The sequence below is a fragment of the Daktulosphaira vitifoliae genome, unplaced genomic scaffold (assembly GCF_025091365.1).
Source record: "Daktulosphaira vitifoliae isolate Bord-2020 unplaced genomic scaffold, ASM2509136v1 Scaffold_2, whole genome shotgun sequence".
NCBI classification, from domain to species: Eukaryota; Metazoa; Arthropoda; class Insecta; order Hemiptera; family Phylloxeridae; genus Daktulosphaira; species Daktulosphaira vitifoliae.
The window spans coordinates 13177129-13199551 of record NW_026099573.1 but is presented as its reverse complement, the minus strand read 5'-3'; the positions used below and the strand labels follow the sequence as shown (position 1 = coordinate 13199551).

General features: G+C 24.8%; 2 protein-coding genes across 5 annotated transcripts; both read left to right on the top strand.

Annotated features, from left to right (window-relative positions):
- The first annotated feature begins 695 nt into the window (after positions 1–695).
- On the top strand, positions 696–11245 carry LOC126899389 (threonine--tRNA ligase 1, cytoplasmic). 3 transcript variants are annotated; one of them, XM_050674270.1, is made up of 17 exons: positions 696–719; positions 1121–1242; positions 1856–1946; positions 2143–2226; positions 2399–2553; positions 2615–2864; positions 3149–3262; positions 3320–3463; positions 7440–7586; positions 7658–7852; positions 8366–8436; positions 8512–8674; positions 8744–8881; positions 8944–9122; positions 10594–10768; positions 10840–10954; positions 11031–11245. In XM_050674270.1, the coding sequence occupies exons 1-17, from the start codon at positions 711–713 to the stop codon at positions 11177–11179; spliced, it is 2301 nt and encodes a 766-aa protein (XP_050530227.1). In that variant the 5' UTR covers positions 696–710; the 3' UTR covers positions 11180–11245. The 3 variants fall into 3 exon arrangements, with proteins under 3 accessions (XP_050530227.1, XP_050530228.1, XP_050530229.1); XM_050674271.1 differs by lacking the exons at positions 696–719; positions 1121–1242 and adding an exon at positions 1287–1306; XM_050674272.1 differs by lacking the exons at positions 696–719; positions 1121–1242 and adding an exon at positions 1369–1520.
- A 7412-nt stretch (positions 11246–18657) lies between these two features.
- LOC126899390 (UPF0598 protein CG30010) lies at positions 18658–21811 on the top strand. Of its 2 annotated transcripts, XM_050674273.1 has the most exons (4): positions 18658–19342; positions 20518–20574; positions 21184–21232; positions 21306–21811. In XM_050674273.1, the coding sequence occupies exons 1-4, from the start codon at positions 19190–19192 to the stop codon at positions 21737–21739; spliced, it is 693 nt and encodes a 230-aa protein (XP_050530230.1). In that variant the 5' UTR covers positions 18658–19189; the 3' UTR covers positions 21740–21811. The 2 variants fall into 2 exon arrangements, with proteins under 2 accessions (XP_050530230.1, XP_050530231.1); XM_050674274.1 differs by lacking the exon at positions 20518–20574 and having other exon boundaries at positions 18678–19342.
- The last annotated feature ends 612 nt before the right edge of the window (positions 21812–22423 follow it).

Genomic DNA, 22423 nt, shown 5'->3' with positions numbered 1-22423 from the left:
ATTTAAGATATTGGCGTCGAGTGGCTTATGGAATTTAGGACTCCGATTTTTTTATAGAATTGTTCTTTAAATTATATCGTTAAGTGAAAAAAAAAAAGATGACACACTTTCATCGAACTAAAAACGAAAAACAATAGAATAACCTGGGGGTAAAAGCGTGCACTTTTTTTCTAGCACATAAATTTGTAGTATAAAACAATTAATGGTGAGATTTGAACTTTAATGAGTCTTTTTCTCGTCTTAATTCCAACTACTTGGTGGGGTCGGCCACCCTTATCCTAAACTTCCACTTGATACGATCTCCCACACCATCTACGCTCACATCAGCTGTCCTCATTTCGCATAACAAAGAATATGAAGAACAAAGAGTATGGTAGGGAAATGACATGATCAAAATATCAGTACCAACTCCTCACTTCCAGTCTTTATTTTAAATTATTAATAACTTCTGAAACACTGGTTCAAAAGTTGTTATTGACCAGTCATTTTCATAATTAGATCATTTTTTATTTTATTAACTAATTAGATATGTATACTGCCATTTAAAAAATTAAGTTGAGACTTCATAAAGTTAGTAATTGTTGTGTTGTCGGAGTATATGAATGTTGGAACATTATCAGATTGTGGCAATCACTGCAACCTTGTGATTACAACAGACGCAATCGTCTATATGATAAAAATGTTCAAAAAAAGGGTAGACTCAATCGTATATGAAAAAAGTAAAAATGAAAAAAAATGAATGTCATGAAACTTTCAATTAAATATTAAAATTGAGAAAAACTATCTTTTTAATATATTTGGCTTAGGAAATTTATCACCAATAGGACTATTTTAAAATCCACATTTAATTAATCTTTAATCCGTCCAAAGGAGTTTTATTTTACTTTTCATATTTTTTTCTATTTATAGATGTTAGTGATCGTTATTTTTTAATAATGGTAAAAAAATAACCATCAATTAATATGTAAAAGCCATAATTTTGAGACGGTTTAGGCCCTAGGCATTCCTCTAAATACCTATGAAATATAAGTCGTTACTTTTATGTAACTATACGAATAGAATCTATAGAAACAAATATTTCTAACAAGTGCTCCACGTATAAATAATTTTTTACTTATAGCTCATTATGTTCAAAGTACTGATCATCGATTATTATAGTGATAACACGCCGCTTACACGTTATTTGATAATATTTAACATCTTTTTTTCTAGCCTAAAAGATTTTAATTCATCTGTTTTAAAGTTGAGTATTACTAATTTATTTCTAATTTTCATGTACAAGACGTTTCTACATAAATATTATGATGTACTTAATCTTAAAAATTCATATTTTAAAGTTCTGAGTAAAATTATTTATTGTTTTTTATTTGAAACCCGAGTCTGATTTATTATGAAGGCATAATTAAAAATTATAATTTAAGTTTCTTCTAAATTTTTTAGCTTTTTTATTTTATTAATTGTTATACTGTTGTTGATATTTAAAACAAATGTTGTTACTTTATTTGTTTAAATTGTTGATTGTAAGAAATTAAGTATTATATTAAATTAATTGAAATATTTAGGAACTAAAAAATGTTCTCCATTATTCTGTTTAATTACTAATTTTGGTGCTTTAGTTTTCTATATTAGTATTTGATAAATTTTGTTAATTTCCTATTTTGTTAAATAATTATCTCTTACACTTTTATTTCTTGTTAGACAATTGTATAAAAGAGTTATTTATTTTTGTACAGCTTGAATATAAACCTGTTTTTATTTTTAAATTATATAAAAACATTATTTTTATTAAATTTATGATACTACTAGTGTCAAAAGATTATACCCTAAAATATTTATGATAATATTTTTGTTTTAGATTAATGCGTTCTAAATTATTGTTCTGTAATCATCAGAATATTTTGTTTAGAATACAATCAATACGAGGAATAAGATTACCATTATATCAAGTAATAAACATTTTCTATAGGAAAACGTATTTTGAATATCCAAAAATTTATTAATTAAAATTAACACTTCTATTTGTATAAAGTAAAAGAACAAATAATTTTTTTACAAATTGAGTTGTATATAACTTAATAAAAATATTACTTATTTAAATAAATATAATTTTGCTTATAATTTATGTATTAAATTTCTTTTTAGAAGCCAAATAAAAAAAAAATGTCATTAAAAGAAGGTAAAACATCTCAAGTTTCAGAAATGAAACCTTGGCCAACTTATATTGAGGTTAGTTTTATTAAAATTTTATTTGGAATATTATTTTCTTGATATAACATCAAATTTTTATGAAATATATTAATTAATGTTTATACAACTGGTTAACTTATTTGAGTTATTACAAAAATTAACTTTTTGTTCTTAATAATTAAGATGAAACTATATGAATATTTTTTGTTAGGATCGTTTGAAACTATGGGAAAAACTTAAAGAGCAATATAATAATGATTTGGCTAGCAAAACTCCAGAACCTATAACTGTAACATTCCCAGATGGAAGAACAATTGATGCTAAATCATGGCAAACAACACCTTATGATTTAGCAAAAGGCATAAGGTTTGTTAATTATACTCTTTAATCATATACTTAATTAGTAAAAATTAAAATCATAAATTAGTCAAGGACTGGCAGATAATACTGTAATTGCTAAAGTTAATGGAGAACTTTGGGACTTGGATAGACCTTTGGAAAAAGATAGCTTACTGTGTTTACTTAAATTTTCGGATGAAGAAGCTCAACAAGTATTTTGGCATTCATCCGCTCATGTTTTGGGTGAAGCGATGGAAAGAATTTATGGTGGCTGCTTATGTTATGGACCACCCATTGAAGAAGGCTTTTACTATGATATGTTTATGGAAGATAAACAAGTAAAATTACATTAATTTTTTTTTTTATTGCATGACTAATATAAATTATAAAATTGTAATAAAACATCTTATGAATTTTTTTTTTTTTTTTTATGAAAATAGGTAATATTAGTGAAATAATTATTCTAATATATTTTTAAAAAGTTATTAAGTATCCCAATTATTTAACAAATTGGGTTTATTGTCTATATAGATTATAAAATAAAATCAACCATGAAACATTCTGTTTAAAAATACCAACCAATTATTTTTTAATTTAATCTTAATTTATAAAATTAAAATAGGTTTCAAATTTTGATTTTCCTGTTGTGGAAAGCTTAGTTAAAATCATATTGAAAGAAAAACAGCCTTTTGAAAGATTAGAAGTTAAGAAAGAAGATCTATTAGAAATGTTTAAAGTAAGCATGATCTTTCCCCTCCCCCTAAAAAAAAACATTTTATCTTTTGTGTTTCAGTACAATGAGTTTAAAGTAAGAATTTTGAAGGAAAAGGTAAAAACTCCAACAACTACTGTATATCGTTGTGGACCATTGATTGATTTATGTAGAGGACCTCATGTACGAAACACAGGAAAAGTCAAAGCATTAAAAGTGATTAAGGTAAATTATTTATATTAAGATAATTTAAATGTATTAATTATTATTTATTGTATGTTGAATTCATTTTCTAAACATACAGTAATTCTTTTTATAGTTTTATATTATATTATTTTTAAAATTTTGATGCATAGTTTAGAAGTAATTGATATTTTGCAATGTTTTTTTTTTTGCCTGTCCATAAAAATACTCCACTATTACTGAGTTTGCTTAATAAATGTCAAAAGATTACAAATTTGATCTAGTTGAATTTTTCAAAGCCAACATTTTTAAAAATTCCCTTTAATCCTCATAGTTAAGAGAAATTTCCCCAAAAAATACAATTGTAACTATCAAAATTTTTAGAAAAATGGATGGATCTTTACAAATTTTTTATTGATAATACTTAAGTATTTTATTTTGCTGACATTAATCAAGGTACTGCTGTGGTGATAAAGTCATATCAATATTGTTTTGTTTTCAATTTTTGATAATGTTTTTAAAAACTTGACTTTTAATTACATTCAAGCTAATAAAATATATTTAAAGATGATAAAAAAAAAATGATCTAATAATTGGTTATTGATTATTCAAGCAAAAAATTACACGATTTTCCACAATTATGATCGATTTTGAAGTGTTTTGCATAACATCAGAACATCTACATCATTCAAAGCTAAATCAAATTAAATCTTATTTAATATACTATATAATAAAAAGAAGGAAGATGTTACAACATTTTTTGTCCTATAATTAATTAATTGTGAAGTTGATAATTATGTAATTTTTGGTGGATGTGATATTGTTTCAAATGTGCAACAAATACTTTAAGACAGTGATTTTAATCACTTTCAAGTATTAATTAATACTCACTTTGCTTATCATAACTTCATTGGATCCTGAATACTTAACTTTATTTGTTCTTAATTTACTCTGGCTTGGGACCACCTCCTCGATTCAAAAAATAAATACTTTACTAAGTACCAAAACTAGAAATTTTATGAATTAATATAATACATTACAATGTATGAATTTTTAATTTTAAAAAATGAGTAGAACATAATTAAAATGAAAAAAAAAATTTTACTCTTTAGGCACAATATGAGTGAGCTACCTCTCAAGTTTCTTGTTGATAACAAATTATAAAAAATTATAAGAAAACTTCTAATAGTTGTTCCCAAAAATGTGTTAACTCATCATGCTTGATTATATTAGAAACCAAAATGCTTGTTGGCATCATTTCTCACCTTGGAGTTCCAAAATTCAGCTCCAAAATTAAATAAAAGTGACCATTGTCAAGTAATACTTCCTAATTTTTATAAGATTTTTAAGAAGTAATGAAAGATATGTAGAAAAAGTTGACTTTTTAAATATTTAATTAGGTAAATAAACTAATGAATGTTGGTAAATAATTAATCTGAAAATTATATTTTTATAAAAAAGAATATGAAGAACAAAGAGTATAGCAGGGAAATGACGTAATCAAAATATGAGCACCATCTCCTCACTTCCAGTCTTTATTTTAAATTATTAATAACTTCTGAAACACTGGTTCAAAAGTTGTTATTGACCTGTCATTTTTTTAATTAGATCATTTTTTATTTTATTAACTAATTAGATATGTATACTGCCCTTTATAAATTTAGTTGACACTCCTTAAAGTTTTAAAAGATGTTTCTTAAATGTAATTATTAGTTGATAATTAAAATAATATATGCAACTAATAAATAATAATTTACTTATTATTAATAATTTAATTTAACTTTAAATAATTTATTTTCCAATATTTTATTAATTTTGCGAGTAATTAAGTGGTTTATGATAAACTGATCGCCTTGTATAGTATAAAATGCTACTATACATTAAATTATAATTTTCTTCTTTGATTCTTCTTTTTCTTTGCCTTAATGTCAACTACTTGGGATCAGCCACCTTTATCTTAAACTTCCACTTGATACAATCACCCACATCATCTACGCTCACATCAGCCGTCCTCATAATGCATTCAATTACATCTCTCTATCTCATTTTTGGTCTTCCTCTACCTCTTCTTTCTCAATATTCATTACTATAACTGTTCTTACATCTTCCGATTCCTTCCTCCTCATAACATGACCATACTATCTAAGTCTTTTCTTTCATCATCACGATTAATGTCACATCTATACTCCATTTTATATGTTCATTCCTTATCCTATCTTCTCTAGTCACTCCACTCATTCATCTATCTTATCTCTGCTACACTCATTCTCTGCTTAACTTTCTTGTCAACTACCCAACACTCTGAACTATACATCATAGCTGGTCTCGCTACAGTCTTATAGAATTTACCTTTTAGCTTCATTATAATTCTTTTATCACTTACCACACCAAACACTTCTCTCTAAATCTATAAATACCGTACACAGATTTTTCTTATTGAACTTTAATGAGTATTGAACTGAAATAAAATGAGAAATAAAAGCATACTCTTACCCCATCAACATGGTAAAAGTTCATATAAAAGTTAGTATTAAGTAATTTTTATTAAACAAATTAATAACTAAATAACTGTTTAACCGTTTTTTTTTTCTCAAAATGCAAAATAATGACAAAGTTCATTTTAGTGAAAATTATTAGATTAATCGTTCAAATTAAAATAAAATAATGTATAAACCTCATTTATTTTAAAATATAAATAAAACATATTCTTTTAGAGCTACATTGGACTTTAAGTACATAAGTTTTTAAAAACTATATAATATAAAACTATGTCAATATTCTATATTAATTAATAAAACTGTTCTATAACCACTATATAATCGGCGAACAACATGCGCCACAGCACTTCTCCTTGTATTTCTCTAGTAATTTCCTCCATCACTATAGAAAATATGTAAGGATTAATATAGCAGAACCTTGGTGCACTCCTTTTTTTGGCATTTTTCCTTTTAATATGATTTTATAAAAAGATCTTGAACTACCTTATGCCAACACTACTTAATATTTTCTATAGTTCTACTGGTACTTCATCTGGCCCTACTGCATTATTCTTTTTCATTTAATTCATTTCATGAATTAAATCTACCAGTCCTTTGTTTCCTGGCATTCTACTCCTACTTTCATCAACAATCTCTTTTAGCAAATCTATTCCACATATCATTTATGTCTCCTTCGACATTCCACACTGTCCTTCCCTTTATCGTCTTTAAAAACTCTTTTTCAGTTTCTCCTTTCAATTTCCATCACCGGATCCTCGTTTTTCCTCCTATGTTCTTTCTGTTTTTGTATATTCTCTTCTCACTACACCACAACTTCATTACCATCAATGTATGTTATACTCTTGCCTGGGATAACTTTACAATCTTTTACTCGTTTATACTCTCTCTTCAATCAATCTGTGATTTATTACTCCCACTCTTATAAGTTATGTAATGTTCTTCTCTATTTCTAAAATAAGTATTAACTTATTCTCATGTCCATTCATATCTCCATCTATCACTACATCTTTATTACCAGGTATTCCTTGCATCATCTCATTCATCTCTCTCCAAAACACTTCTTTGTCTATTTTATCACATCTTACTTGTGTTGCACAGGCACTTATTATATTTAACCATTTTTCCTCAAAAATTAATTTTAAGACTATAATTCTGTCACTTTCCTAGCTACTTTTACTACTTTACTTTTCATCTCCTTATCCATTATTATCTCTACACTATTCTTTGTTTTAAACTTACTTGAGTATATTATTTTATAACCTTCGCCTATTTCCCTTGCTTGTTCTTTCTTCCACTTCATCTTTTTTTACCAATTTAAAATGTTAAAATTCTATTTTGTAATCAATGCCAAATATGATGTAGTACTTCTTAATATTAATATATTAAAGAAATACTTATGACTTGTTATATCAGCATGATTTAATTGCTAGATTACTGTTTAAAATCTAAATAATGAAATTGTTAGAGCAAATAAGATAGTGCTAATTTATTAAACTTAATATTTTTGTTATTGTGTTTAGAATTCTGCTACATATTGGGAAGGTGATTCTAAAGCAGAATCTTTACAACGTATTTATGGAATTTCATTTCCAGATAACAAACTAATGAAAGAATGGGAAAAATTTCAAGAAGAAGCTGCTAAAAGAGATCACCGTAAAATTGGAAGAGTTAGTATTAATTTACAATTCTAGTTATTATTTTAAAACTAGATTATTATTATTTCTTATACATTACATAGGAGCAAGAGTTATTTTTCTTCCATGAATTAAGTCCTGGTTCCTGTTTTTTTCAACCAAAAGGTGCATATATTTATAATACATTAATTGAATTTATTAAAAGTGAATACCGTAAACGTGGATTCCAAGAAGTAGTTTCACCAAATATATATAACACTAAATTATGGCAAACATCTGGTCATTGGGCCCATTATGCAGTGAGTATTAATGAGAACTGGTAGAAAAAATCAAAATTAATAAATCTTTAAAAATTAATTTTAAAAGTAGGGTATATTAAATTGAATATTATAACTTGATATTTATTCTTGTGTGTAATTTATTTATATTATTGAACAAATATAAGTTGAAAAATATTACTTATTATTAGAAAAATGTATTTATAGTACTTATGAATTAATTTATAAATATATTAACATAATATACTCTCACTAAAGGAATTTGAATAATTATTAATTAGGGTAAATATAATAACATGTAACTGTTATAATTATAAATTATAATATGATGTATACAATTTTATTTTATGTGAGAAGTAATCCAAAAAATAAATAAAAATTTAAGTCTTAAATAAAAATTACATTAGTAAATGTAAATCCTTCATTTTTTATGAAGCCAAGTGATAAATATTTAGAATTTTTTCTCAATAGGTTAGACAGACTAAGTTTGTGTTATTAATCAGTTGATTTTAAAACTTTCACTTTTTAATTTAGGAAAATATGTTTTCATTTGATGTTGAAAAAGAAACTTATGCTTTAAAACCCATGAATTGTCCTGGCCATTGGTATGTTACTACCCATATTTTCAAACTAATCATAATAATAAATAATTTTTTATTTTACTTATAATAATTTTACAGTTTGATGTTTGATCATCGAAACAGATCATGGAGAGAATTACCGCTCAGAATGGCTGATTTTGGTGTATTACATCGTAATGAATTATCAGGAGCTTTAACTGGATTAACTCGAGTGAGACGTTTCCAACAAGATGATGCTCACATATTTTGTACTACTGCTCAAGTAATTTTTTTATATTCTTTAATAGTTTTTTAAAATAAAATATAATTTTTTGAAAGTTCTTTTTATTAGATTGGTGTAGAAATTGTGAACGCTTTAGATTTTTTGCGTCATGTTTATACAATTTTTGGATTTACATTTAATTTAAGACTATCTACTAGACCAGAAAAATATTTGGGTGAATTGGAAATGTGGAATAATGCTGAAAAGGTAAACTTTTATTACACTTATTTATACTTTTTCTTAAAAAGTCTATTGAAATATTATTATAGCAACTTGAAGAAAGTTTAAACTTATTTGGTGAACCTTGGAAATTAAATCCAGGTGATGGTGCTTTTTATGGTCCAAAGATTGATATTACGATTTCAGATGCTCTTAAACGACAACATCAATGTGCTACTATTCAACTAGATTTTCAACTTCCTATTCGATTTAATCTATCATATGTTAGGTAATTATTTTTACTGGTTAATATATTTATTTATTTTAAAAGTAACTGAATAAAATATTATAATAATAACTAATAAAAAATATTTAAAATGAAAAGACTGCTTATAACTTTAATCCCTTTTTTAACAATGTAAACCAGAATTTAATATTGTAAATTAATCAATTAAAATTTTTAAATTTCATAAACTATGAGATCTTAATTTTCTTTTATTTAATTAATAAAAAATGATATACTGTACCTTCAATGGTGAGCATTAACTAGTTAAATAGTTAATTTTTTAAAAACTTTTGAACTTAATTAGTTTGTTATTTTTCTAATAAACTTGTCTAATGACTTGATAAACTGTGTATGTGGTTTAATTACAAAAAAATTAACATTTTTCCATATCCCAAATATTTTATTCATATAACAATAAAATTAATTTTCTGATTTTTTTAATAACTAGTTTTAAAGATAAAAAAAAGTGCAACCAACACCAAAATTTACAAAAATGAATAAATCAATTTTTTGTTTTCATTAATATTTTCTTCCAATTCAATTGAAAATCCATTCTTTGCTTTCCTTTTCATCGCCAACCAATAAAAAATAATTTTAAGAGATTTTAGCTGAAAAATTAGTTTTAAATAATACAAACTTTTTTTTAACAAGTTAGGTTAAAAAAAATTTCAACTTATCTTTTAACTTAGTTAGATATATTTATTATAATTTGGTACCTTTTAGCTGTTAATTTATCAAATATTTTTTTAATAATAATTTAACTTGAGTTAATTATTTTGATTAATTTGCCTATCATTGCTGTAATTTATATAATTTATTTATTTTTAATTTTAAAACAAATAACTTTTATATTTATTTATTAATATTTGAATTCATTCTAGTAACTTTCCACTACATTAAAAATAAAACTTTTAAAAAATAATAAAATATGATTTATTAGTAAAATAAGTGTATGTAATGTGATAAATATTTAATCATATTTTTTTTAGTTTAATATTTTATCTAAAAATAGGGGAAATGTGAGGGAAAAGGAAACCTTAAGATTTAAATAACTAACTATATAATAGAGTTAGAGAGTTAGATTAACACCATTTAATAAATAATCTTATGTAGATTAATTGACTAAATTCTATATTTTTTAATTAACTTAATAATAAATTATGTTTTTTTCAACTTACAGTTTTTTTTAATTTAAAAATTTATTTAATAAATTGCAAAATAATCAAATTAATTATTATGACTACATATAATCAAACATATTTAACACAGTTTGAATTTATAATTACAATTGGATATTTTTTTAAGTGAAATTTTCATTTTGCCACACAATTTCCAAACATTAAAATTAAATTATTTCAATAAAATAATTTTTATTATAAAAATTAATTTTACAAAACTTAAGAATTTATAAATAAACTTAAGTTGAAATTATTAATAATGCGCACTCAATTATTTTCTATAATTTTTTACACAGTGAAACTGGTGAAAAGATTCGTCCTGTTATTATACATCGTGCTATATTTGGTTCTGTTGAAAGAATGATAGCTATCTTAACTGAATCCTTCGCTGGTAAATGGCCATTTTGGTTATCACCTAGACAAGCAATTGTAATACCAGTTGGACCTCAATTTGATGAGTATGCTGAAAAAGTATGAATATAAAAATGAGTATTAATATATTTTTATTTTTAGTAATATTGTATGAGTAAAATAATTTTTAGGTTAAAAAAGAAATTTATGAGTCTGGTTTTATGTGTGATGTTGACGTTGATCATGGGGATACCTTAAATAAGAAAATTCGCAATGCACAATTGGCTCAATATAATTTTATTCTAGGTTGGTACAAATAGTAAAGTGAATAACTGTATTGATTTAACAATTAAACTTAATTTTAATTATCTTTGGGTTTTAGTGGTTGGTGAAAAAGAACGGTCTGGCAGTACTGTTAATGTTCGTACTAGAGATAATATTGTTCATGGCGAATTTAGTATCGAAGAAACTATTCAAAGACTAGTAAAGCTTAAAACTTCTAGAACTAATAACAGTGAAGTTGAATTTTAAAATGTTAAAATGAAATATTTTATATTTTAATAAATTATTGTTTAATTTACGTGTTTCATATTAAAATATGAATTTCATTACTGCTGCTAAAATTTACAAAAAAAAAATGAATTTTCTATGTTTTATAAAATAAAATATAATAAAAATTTAATTTTTATTATAGACATCTACTATAATTAAAGAGAATTGTAGTGTTTATTTCAGAAATTTAAACTGATTAAGTGTTTTTATTTAATTTTTACTGTTACTAAATAATCGGTCATATTAGTAATTAAAAAACAGTGTAGACGAGGCATAATTGGAATGAGTATAGATGATACTTTAGTATAGATTAACTTTTTGCGTTGTTTTCAAATCTGCAATTAGACTTTTTCTATTACTTCTAATTTTTTATATTATTACTAATTACTAATTATTAATAAATAAAATAATAATTAAAAAAAAAAAAAATTGTTTTCAGATTATTACTGATTTTGATTTTTAATATGTTAAAAATAATCTGTCCAAATTTTCATACCAAATGATAAATAAAGACATGCATCTATATAAAAAAAAATTATACTGATTTGGTCATTTTTGATAAAGTTATAACAGTTAACAAAGTTATAATTTTTTACACTGGACTACAAGAAACGCGATGTTTTCAAATGTGCAATTAGACTTTTCCTATCACATCTAAGTTTTAATATTATTACTTATTATTAAAAAATCATTAAGAAAAAAAAAATTGTTTAAAATTAGAACTGATTTTGATTATTAATATGTTAAACATAAGGAAAATAACACATTTAACCTATTTTTTAATCCTTTAAAGTTGATTTTTGTAATGTTTATAATAAAAAAAAATTATTTATTTTACCATAATTTTTTATTATAAGCTCCATTGGCAAGTTTGAAATTGGCATCATTAAATAGAAAATTTTATGAGAATTAAAAAAATTGTATTGTTAAGATTAATATGCAGTCAGGAAGTTTTATAATTACTATTTATAGTAAATTTATCAGAGTAGCTCAATATTTTTTTGTATTTTTATCATGATAACTTAAATAGAAGTAATAGTAATCATTTCCTAGTAACTTTTGGTATTTAAAAAGATTCTTCAATGGAAATATTCAGAACTTAATTAATTTTAATGATTTACTTTAACTAAAAGAACCAATAAAAAAAAAGTTGTTAATAAGATTTACTCAATTGAGCGTATTATAAAATTTGATTATAATTGTAAAAATCCATCATTAAATTCAAATGAAACTAAATATCATTTTTTTTTTTTTAATTTATGATTTATATAGCAACATGTTACAAAAAAATTTGGAATATTATAGACTGGTAGTAGCACACACAAATAGAGTTCAAAAATTAATAAATTACAAAGTAAAATTATTTACTTTTGTAGTTGAATAGTTTCATCATATCAAATCTAATTCGACAATAAATACTTCAAAAATATTAGAAATGAATGATTTTAATTGTTTGTATGGAAAAAACTGGTTAAGCTACTTTGAACTACTATAACTCTTTGAAAAATGTATGGATCAATACACATTTTTGTTTCTAAATAAATTATAAATATGTATATATATATTTCATTCGACATACTTTTTTTGTAAATCGGACCATTTCCCTTTATACAGGAGGAGGGTGTAATAACCAAAAGAAAGATAGAGAAAGTCGTAGTAGTAAAGGGGGAGTATACATAAAGGATAATATTAAGATCTAACGGTTATTAATTAATAAATGTAGTTAGTGTATTAAAACTACTCTTACCTGATATTCACCGATGATGAATGAATCCTGAGTGTAGATTTATGATTGCTAAGGATATACCCAAAACTATAGAGGTGTGTTAATAAACGAGAATCGCACTTGGTTAACAGAAGCGTATTTATTATTGTAGTAAATGTTAATTATTTTCACAAATGTATATTTTAAGTTTAGTGTTAAAAGTTAATATTATAGACTCACAGTATAAATAATATGCTAAAATACGTAGGAAATAATCTTAAAGGTTTAATTCGATAAAAGCGATTATTAAGTAAGAGAAAAATGAGCGAGTGACAGACTGGAAAACAGTGTCTTCAGCGTTTATATAATGTACCACAAAAGTCATAAACGGGGATTGGGCATCTTGAATGTGTCATACTTTTTATAGGCACATTCAGTCATCATTCCATATTTCAATAAACACAAAAGAATTATTATATTTTAATTTCCTTTTTTTAGTACTTTAGTGGTGCCTGGAAGACGGCATGAAAAACAATGATTCACATCTATTTTATAGTTGCCCAAAAGTTAATACCATATGTGTAATCGTGTTAGCATATTCCTTTCTGTGGTCTTAGAAATACAAGAGGTATTGATTTTAGTAATATCCAAAGGAGAATATTACAAGGGTTTAAATTTTTTAAAATACGAGTAAAAAGTAGAACTTTTTCAACTTAATCTAATTCTATGAACTTGGTATTACAATCTACAATCTAAAGATGAAAAAGATATTTGTGCGTATGATTTATTTGAAAAATTCTTAATTTGTCAAAACGTAGTTGAAGAATTAACAATATCTATTGATGTAATTAACTTTATAAAGAAAAGTAATAGAGCTTTTCCGAACTTAGTCATTGTGTTGTGTCACCACCACTTTATTAAATATTTATCTTTGCGAATATACATGTTTATAATTGATAGGGACATCCGCATGCGGATGTTCCCTTGATTTCTTTGTATGACTATTTTGCAGCAATAGTCAGTTTAGTGTCCAATATTGTCGAATAAGCACTAATTGTAAACCATTTACTAATACTTGCCGTGTTATATTGAAATTGTGCTATACATATATATCTTAAAATACATTATAATATTTACAACCAGTATTTCTATCGAAAGTGTTAAATTTATTTCTTTATAAATAATCACTATATCCTATATACATCTTGGAGGACTCTATGTGGATAGCTCAATAGGGAATCCAGACGGTAACCCGAACAACAAATAAATATTAAAATTCCCTCAGGCGAGCCTTACAGGTCCGCCACAATTGATCCTAGGATTTTGTTATGAGTGCCAATAACTTGATCTAGTACAAAACACAGAATAAATAAAAAATTAATTGTTGAATATTACGTAGTTTGTGTATTTTCAATAATACGCAAATTGTAAATTTTGAAAATTCTATAAGTAACGTTAAAATTATTTCTCCATCATCAAATTTTCACCAGGCGTTTTATTTGGCTAAAGGTAAGTACTATGTAAATTTGAAAAAAAATTGTTTTGTTAGTTTTGTGTAATGAGATGATAAAGTTGGCTATTTTCAGCAAACAATGCGTGTTCAAGACCGTAAAACGATACAAAATAAATTATAAATAGATTAAAGTATGTTATGGGTTAAAAGAAAATAACTAAAAGTTAAATCAAAATTTTGATTTAAAAAAAAATTCAAAATTCATAAACTTAAGAATGAAATAGAAGTACTATTTAATATAAGTAAAACAGTGCTAGTTCCATAGTGATAGCTTATTTGGATGTGAAGTTATAAGCTATAGAACATAAGGTGTTTTTTCATGTTTTTAATTACAAAAAATGTGCTATTTGGTAAAAAAACAATATAAAAAAAAATAAAAATGATTTTTGTTGTCAATGATCTTTAAGAAGTCTATGATAAAAATTTCTGAACTATAACAGTACACACACTAGGTAATTGCACATGGAATGACTCTATTAAGAAGCACCATCCCGATTAGCCAAATATTTTTATGAATTTTTTCAGTTGATTTCTTTTTAAATTTCATTTATAATTTTTCTATTATAATAGAAAAATAATTATTATTATTATCATTATTGACATTAACGGGTTCCGGAGATTGCCACGAACTGATATGATGCCCCGACATTCATTTACTCCGACACTGTAAAAAAATCCTCCGAATACATTTACTCCGACAACAATTACTACGAATACCTGGTTACAAAAATTTGGATGTTGCTACGACGACGAATACTCCGAATAAGACGACTATTAATTGATTGCTCCGAATGAAATTAGCTCCGAATATCGATTATTCGCGAAATCGATTAAAAAATTATCAAATTTCGGAGTAGATGAATATCGTAGCAATATATTATCTGACGGAAAAATATAACCCTTATCTTTAATTAATAAATATTAATTAATATAATAAAATAGCGTTATAATTGATTACTGTCTATTAACGAATAATTATTACAATAAAGATCCCCGAAATGTATCCGACTTTTGATAAAATAGGTACATAAAGGTAACATAACTGGTGTGAGCCCTTAAATTTTTTTTTTTGGAGGGGAAAGAAGAGCGATTCCAATTTTCAGACGTAAAATCTTTTTTACCTCTCCTTATTATAACATTGTAAGCACATTAATATTATAACATTCAATTAGTTTAGTTAAAAAATATTGAGGTACGTTTTTATGATGATAGTATTCGTTATTAAACAGATGCGTTTATAAAGATATTCGGTATCCCATTCTCTAAAACTGTCATTACAATTAGTTTCATATGAAATCAAACAAAAATATGATTTAATATCATTTCATTGTTCAAAGTTGGGCAACGAAATTAATTCAGTCCAGTTTGGATTTGACCGCAATCTGGAGAGACTTGAGGGGGCTTTGTCTCCTAAAATTCTGCCATAGACTATACCGAAAATGAATTAATTTGTATTTCTTGTTGTATAGAAATATTTTTTTAGATTAGGTAAAAAATTATGTAATTAGAGTTCCCAAATATTTTGTTGCAATACTCCTACGCTCTAGTCAAATTAAGTAAACACAAGGCAGTTATAAGTTAACAGTGGACAATAGTTTATGATTTATCATAAACTTACAAAAATCTTCTGCTAAGTAAATTGGTTTTAAACTTAACTAACTCGATTAAAAATATGCAGTCAATTCATTAAATAATGGTTCAGTTTTTTTTCATTTGCATTATGATTATTTGAAGTTTTGTCAAATATACGTATAGAGTTAAATATTTTAATTTATAATCATGATTGATAATCAAACAATTATTCATTTTTTCTCATTAAATGGAAATCAAATATAATAATGTAATATTGAAACTGTACAACTTTTTTTATAGGACATATATATATATATATATACATTTTTACAAAACATAATACATTACATTACGTGATTTTATTTTGAAAATTAATTTTTATTTTTTTTGGAATATGCTTTCATATTCTAAAAAGTACATATAAAATTAATTCAAATTTTTAAAAAAACTTCATTTTGTATTTATAAAACAATACATTTGTATTTGCAGGATACGCGTTAAGCTAACGAGATGAAAACATTGGCAAAATAATCCTCTTTTCGCAGTGTCGGCCTGGCTCAGAAGGCCCTCATTAAATTTAAGATTTTTTTTCTCACTGGATCACTGAGAAAATTGTCCAACAAATTTAATTATTATTAAAAAAAGGAAAGGCTATTTAGATATTTTTTTCAAGGAAATATCAAACTGATTTCAATAAATGTATAATGTATATAAGATTTTAAAGAAAAAGAACTTTAAATTAATAATTTTTTACTCCTTAATATTTTTAACTTTTCTGTGAGCACCACTGGAGATTATAATGGTTTTACTTATAATTTAACATTGATTATAAAACTCATGTCACAATATGAAAATTGTTTAACGATGAGTTAATATATTTTTAATTTTAGATGACACACAGAATTTTTAAATAAGAAAAAATTAATTCTACTTATATATAACCAAAACTTACTAATTCTTAGCATAACTCATATTAGACTTGTAGCAAAACTTACACAGTTTAATACTATTTTAATTTTTTTTAATATAAGTTAAAAATAATTTTAGTAATTAATTTTCAATTAAAATTGCTGAAAGAAAAATTAATCATACTCTTCTGAGTCTATAAAAACCTATTGGAAGAAACTTCCAGAAAGTAATAAGACTAAAAAAAATGTGTTCAACAATTACTGCATTGAAGTTGGATATACTGTGTTATTTTATACTTAGATATCCTAATGCAGCACAGGAAAAAATCCAGACATCCCCAAGAATGATTTTATATTGTACAAACAATTTTATGTGTTATATTAGTTATAATTTTATAATATTACACACTTAGGAATTAATCACTAATAAAATTGCACAAGACAATTTTTACAGCACATATTTGTTATAGAAAAATTAGTTTTCAAATGGATCTTATAGATGTTAAAAAATAAGTTACTGTTAGATAAAATTTTGTGGATCGACTGAAAAAACAGTTAACTAACAGTTTTTTGATTTGATGAAAATATTTTGTAATTATTGGATAATTAAAAAATAAAATTCTCAAAGATAAATATATATTCTAACAATAGAGAAAACTTTTTCAAAAATGTACATTTGTATTAAACACTATTAATTTTATGTTACTTAATGAATGACTATTATCATTCGAGTATTAATAACATATGTCAAATGTGAGAAATTGTACCAGAAAATAATAAGCAAAATGTATATTATTGTATAATAACTATAGTAGCAAATAAATGCTAATTGAATAGAACATTTTAATTTAAATTTTACAATATTATTAATAATAATATAATTAATTTAATAATGTAGTGTTTCTGTAGCCACGTGACCCTGACGTTGCAACATATACGATCAATGCGCCCTATTACTAACAATGCAATCGAAATATAATATAACTTTCGATGCATAATCAAACTATCGATAATGTCGGAGTTTTTACTATCTCATTTTTTAAATTTAATGTCGGAGTAAAATCCGTCATAATTTTGGTAACCTATGAATCAGATGGTCGGAGTACCAGATGTTCGTAACAATTACTACTTTGTCAAATGTCGAAGTATGTAAATGTCGGAGCATCATGAGTTCGTGGCAAAGGTGTTCTCCCGACATTAACTGTTGTAATACATCTTTATTATATTATACTAATATACAGTAGTAGTTTATCAACCAAGATTTAACTCTTTGATAAATCTATCTAACCTTAATTTTTTTTAATATAATAATATATAGAAATACAGCAGATTAATTTGTTATGAATTGACACTTGCTGAAAATAAATCTTACTATCAGAACCGTAGCACTTATAAACTGGCAAATAGGCATTTTTGAAAAATTAAAAATAAGTGTCAATTATGTCTGTTTTTTATCACTACACATAAAATCGATGTGAAAAAGTTACAAATCTCTACCATGGGACACACAGAAAAGAAAATACAACAATTTCATGCAAATATTAAGAAATTTTATTAGCAAGTTAAAGTGGTGTTAATTCAATGTTAGAACATGAAAAAATAAGTCTAAACACTAGTTAATATAACTCACGTTTAATTATAAGGCATATAATCGTAGTTTTCATTAAAATATAAGTAATAAAAATAAAAAACATAGAATCTAAAATAAATATCCACAATTAAACTTATTATAAAATAATATAACAAAGCATCGTGTAAAGTAAATAATATAATTATTACTTAAAAATTATGCCGAGCATTGATGTCATATCAGAATTACCAATTCAAAAATTGCACGATTTTAAAACGCATTTGGCAGCGGTCATTTCGCCAATCGTACACAATTGCACAAAAACACAAGGCGATGCACATGCGCGTACTACGACGCAAATGCGGACTACGATCTTATTCATTTTACTATGGTATAACAAGGTTGATAAGCAGGAGAACAAGTATAATTAGTGAAACTTAATTCGCTAGAAAATCTACCTTGCTATTACATTCTTTTATATTGATTTATAAAATAGAACATATAATTACAATATTTCTGTAGTCTTATGCGTAGAACAATTTTTAATAAATCAATTGCTCGCATCTATATCTTTCAATTACTAAAATAATCAACTTTTTTTCTCTTCACTCTTTAAATTATTGTCTATATATATTTTGTATTTTTCAGTTAATACTGAAAAATGTATTCTAGTATAATTTAATATGTTGAATAACTAATTGTGATAATTTATTATTAAAGTATGATCAGTATACTTTCTAAACTTAATTATATACAAAATGGTTTTCTTTGGGTGCAATCAAAAAATTATTGCCATACAATCAAATATGTACAAGGGCAGTCACCTGAGAAAAATATCAGAGAATATTTTTATTTTATAGACCACCAAGGAATGGTAATTTTTTTTTATGTATCATTTAGATTTTTATTCTTTAAAAGGGTTTGATATGATGATGTGGGGTTTGTATTACTGATTAAATGAATTTTAATGTTTATGAAGTATTTAAATAATCTCATATATCTAGAAGATGCTGAGGATTGATAGATTATTTCTTAAATTTCATTATGTGTGTAGATTCATATATATTTAGATGTATATGTAACCAAACCACGATTAAGAAGCACCATGGGCCTAAAAGTTTAGAGATTTCAAATTTTGTGCTATAGTATAGCATAAAATGTATAAATTTAATGATGTTTGTTTTCACAAGTTTTTTAAACATTAAATGTTTAAATATTAGATTCCAGCAATAACATAATATGTTATATTATACAAGAAGCTAGCTCCACAATGGCTGTTCTATATTAATGTTTTAGGTAAAAAAACCAAAAAATAATCATTAAAGTTTGTTTTGGCACTATCATCCTTATAATGAAAAATTAAAATTAAGAAATTGCAAAACCTGGAATTTAATGCATTAGATTCCAGACTGAAATATCTTAATCAGGTCTATTTATTATGGCATGTATAATAATAACTTAGTTAACTTAAAAAATCGTATACGTTCAATAAAAAAAAATTATAATCATAACTGAAATCAGTTTCAGTATGTCAAATTCAGAGATAATGGGTTACATATTGGAGTCTAATAAGAAATAAGCCACTATTTTATTTAAGTAAAAAAATGTAATTATTTGATCAAGTTTGACTTAAAACTATAGGTGCAACTAAAAGAGCTTAACCTTGCTGAAGAATTAGGTGCTCAACAATTTAAAAACTATTTTTTAAGAGATAGGAAATAAAATTTAGTACCTCAAACCCTTATTAGTATATCATAGATAAATCCATAGTGTTATAAATACAATAATCGTTGAATAAATACTACAAAATCTTTTGACTCAAAAGTTGTGTATGAGTTACACCAATGTTTAAATCATAAAGCTCAATTTTTTTTTTTAATTTAAAAAATACAATCTTATATTGAATCTACAAATTAATTTTGACTTTTAATATGTTGAAAGTTTGAAAATTCTAGAAATTGTGATTGAGTAATTGATAAAATAAAACTTTGTGGTTAAAAAATGTCCTTTTTAAATACTTTACTTTTATGTAATTGTGTTTTTCTATAGATAACATTTTTTAGGAAGTTGTTTAATCCACAAGGAATAATTTCAACAATATTTTATGTAACTATTATTTTTAATTTTATTATAATCTCATAACATTAGGTTTTCCAATCATATTTCATCTTAAGTGCCACTTTGCTGAATTCCTGAACTGTACAATGAGTTAAGTAAATATTCGGACTTAATCTAGAAAAAATAAATTTCCATCTTAATATGTGGTTTTATCACCCATTTAAACATTTTTAAATTATCTTTAAATTATTATCAAAAACAATACTTTTTTATTTATAATTATTATTTTTTGAATTTCGAATAGATACAAATAAGAAATTTAAGCATATGTAATGATATTACAAATCTTTCTGATCTACATTATAAAATTCGAGTAAAAGACTATTTGAGGTTTTTAAGATATTTTTTTATATATTAAAATAAAATTTCTAAAATAATTTCAAATTTACAAAAATATGATTAAATATGCAATTCATTATTTTTGATATGGTACTTGAAATTTTAAACCTGACATTAGTTTTAATTCACAGTATATGTGTTGTACATAGTACTCATCGTATAAATAAATCATAAAAATAGTAATACATAAATAATCATTTTTTTTTTGCAATCCTTTTTTTTTTAATTTATTTTTAATGTGAAATTTTATAATTTTAGCTCTTTTTGGATGATAGTAAAATGAAAAATTTCACGTCAGCGTATAAAGGTATAACTAATAAAATAAATAATTTATGTTATTTAAGATTTTTATAGTTATATTAATTAAATTTTTTTTTTAGAAATTGATTTTTTGGTTTTTTTTTTTAAACGTCTTAAAAAAAATACAACCAACCGATTTACCGAACAATTTCCCTGGATATCTTTATGTGGAAGAGAGCGCAATTATATCCGATGCGATGATCTCCCAATTGTGTTTACCCACATAATCAAAAATGAAGTTGGCTTTTTTTTTAGTCACAACCATGCTGGTCAAAAATTGATTATTCCATTTGAACCTAGAAAAATTTGGATGGATGTTGAAAATGGTAGAGTTTATCATCCAGCAAGTGAACAATTTGGTTCAATTGGCTTAGTATCATCTAAAGCTGCAATAGATTTAAGTAAAAGATTTGTGTATGCCGATGAAGATCTATTAATTCCAACCCAATTTATGTGGGACGGTAAAAAACATATTTTAGATAGTGAGTGGATAAAGAATGTAAAAACTGAATAAGTATATCATTATGTTATATAGTTGTAGATTATTATTTTTTAAATAAATATGTGGATTAACAGGCAATATGTAGATCTACGGGTTATATTTATCCATCTAGTGCTGAATTTGTAAGAGTATTACCTAGTTTTAAAAATTTTAAGCTTTAGATCCCAAGATTTTAAAATACTGGTTTTTAATCAAATATATAAATATAGCAATAGAAATTTTGATACCATACTTTGTAGTAGTCAATATTTCGCATAGATGCGCTATTAAGCCTTGATTTTTTGAGTTTCGCGAGGACTCCAGTCAGCCACTAGAGCCGACGGGAAAAATGATCCTAACTTAATGCATTCACAAAATCCTATTGAAAACTTTCGATTTACTGTTTCATGTGACGGTTTGAACGTTATAAATAACCCAACCTTTTGTTTGACGACTTTAAATAGATTGGACGTGTCTTAGAGTTCTCTCCACTAGATAGGAAGCGTAAGCTGCCGTAAGATCTCTGCGGGATCCGATATTGGAAAATACAATAGTGTTCTCAACGATCACCAGTAAATATAGTGGACCAGACCGACACCGATAGCAAAATTTTAACTAAAAATAGTTGATAATTAGGATGTATATCAGTTGTTAGAAATTCGGATATTTGTCAGCGGACGGTAATCAAACCACAGTTTCGAGGATTTCCACTAAGCA

Bases quoted from the DNA above. Each gene is read 5' to 3' on its own strand.
- LOC126899389 (XM_050674270.1), top strand. The intron at 2,227-2,398 runs GTTAGTTTTATT...ATTTTTTGTTAG, and splicing joins CTTGGCCAACTTATATTGAG to GATCGTTTGAAACTATGGGA. The intron at 8,675-8,743 runs GTAATTTTTTTA...TCTTTTTATTAG, and splicing joins TATTTTGTACTACTGCTCAA to ATTGGTGTAGAAATTGTGAA.
- LOC126899390 (XM_050674273.1), top strand. From the start codon at position 19,190: ATGATCAGTATACTTTCTAAACTTAATTATATACAAAATGGTTTTCTT. The intron at 19,343-20,517 runs GTAATTTTTTTT...GTTTTTCTATAG, and splicing joins TTATAGACCACCAAGGAATG to ATAACATTTTTTAGGAAGTT. The intron at 20,575-21,183 runs GTAACTATTATT...TTATAATTTTAG, and splicing joins TAATTTCAACAATATTTTAT to CTCTTTTTGGATGATAGTAA.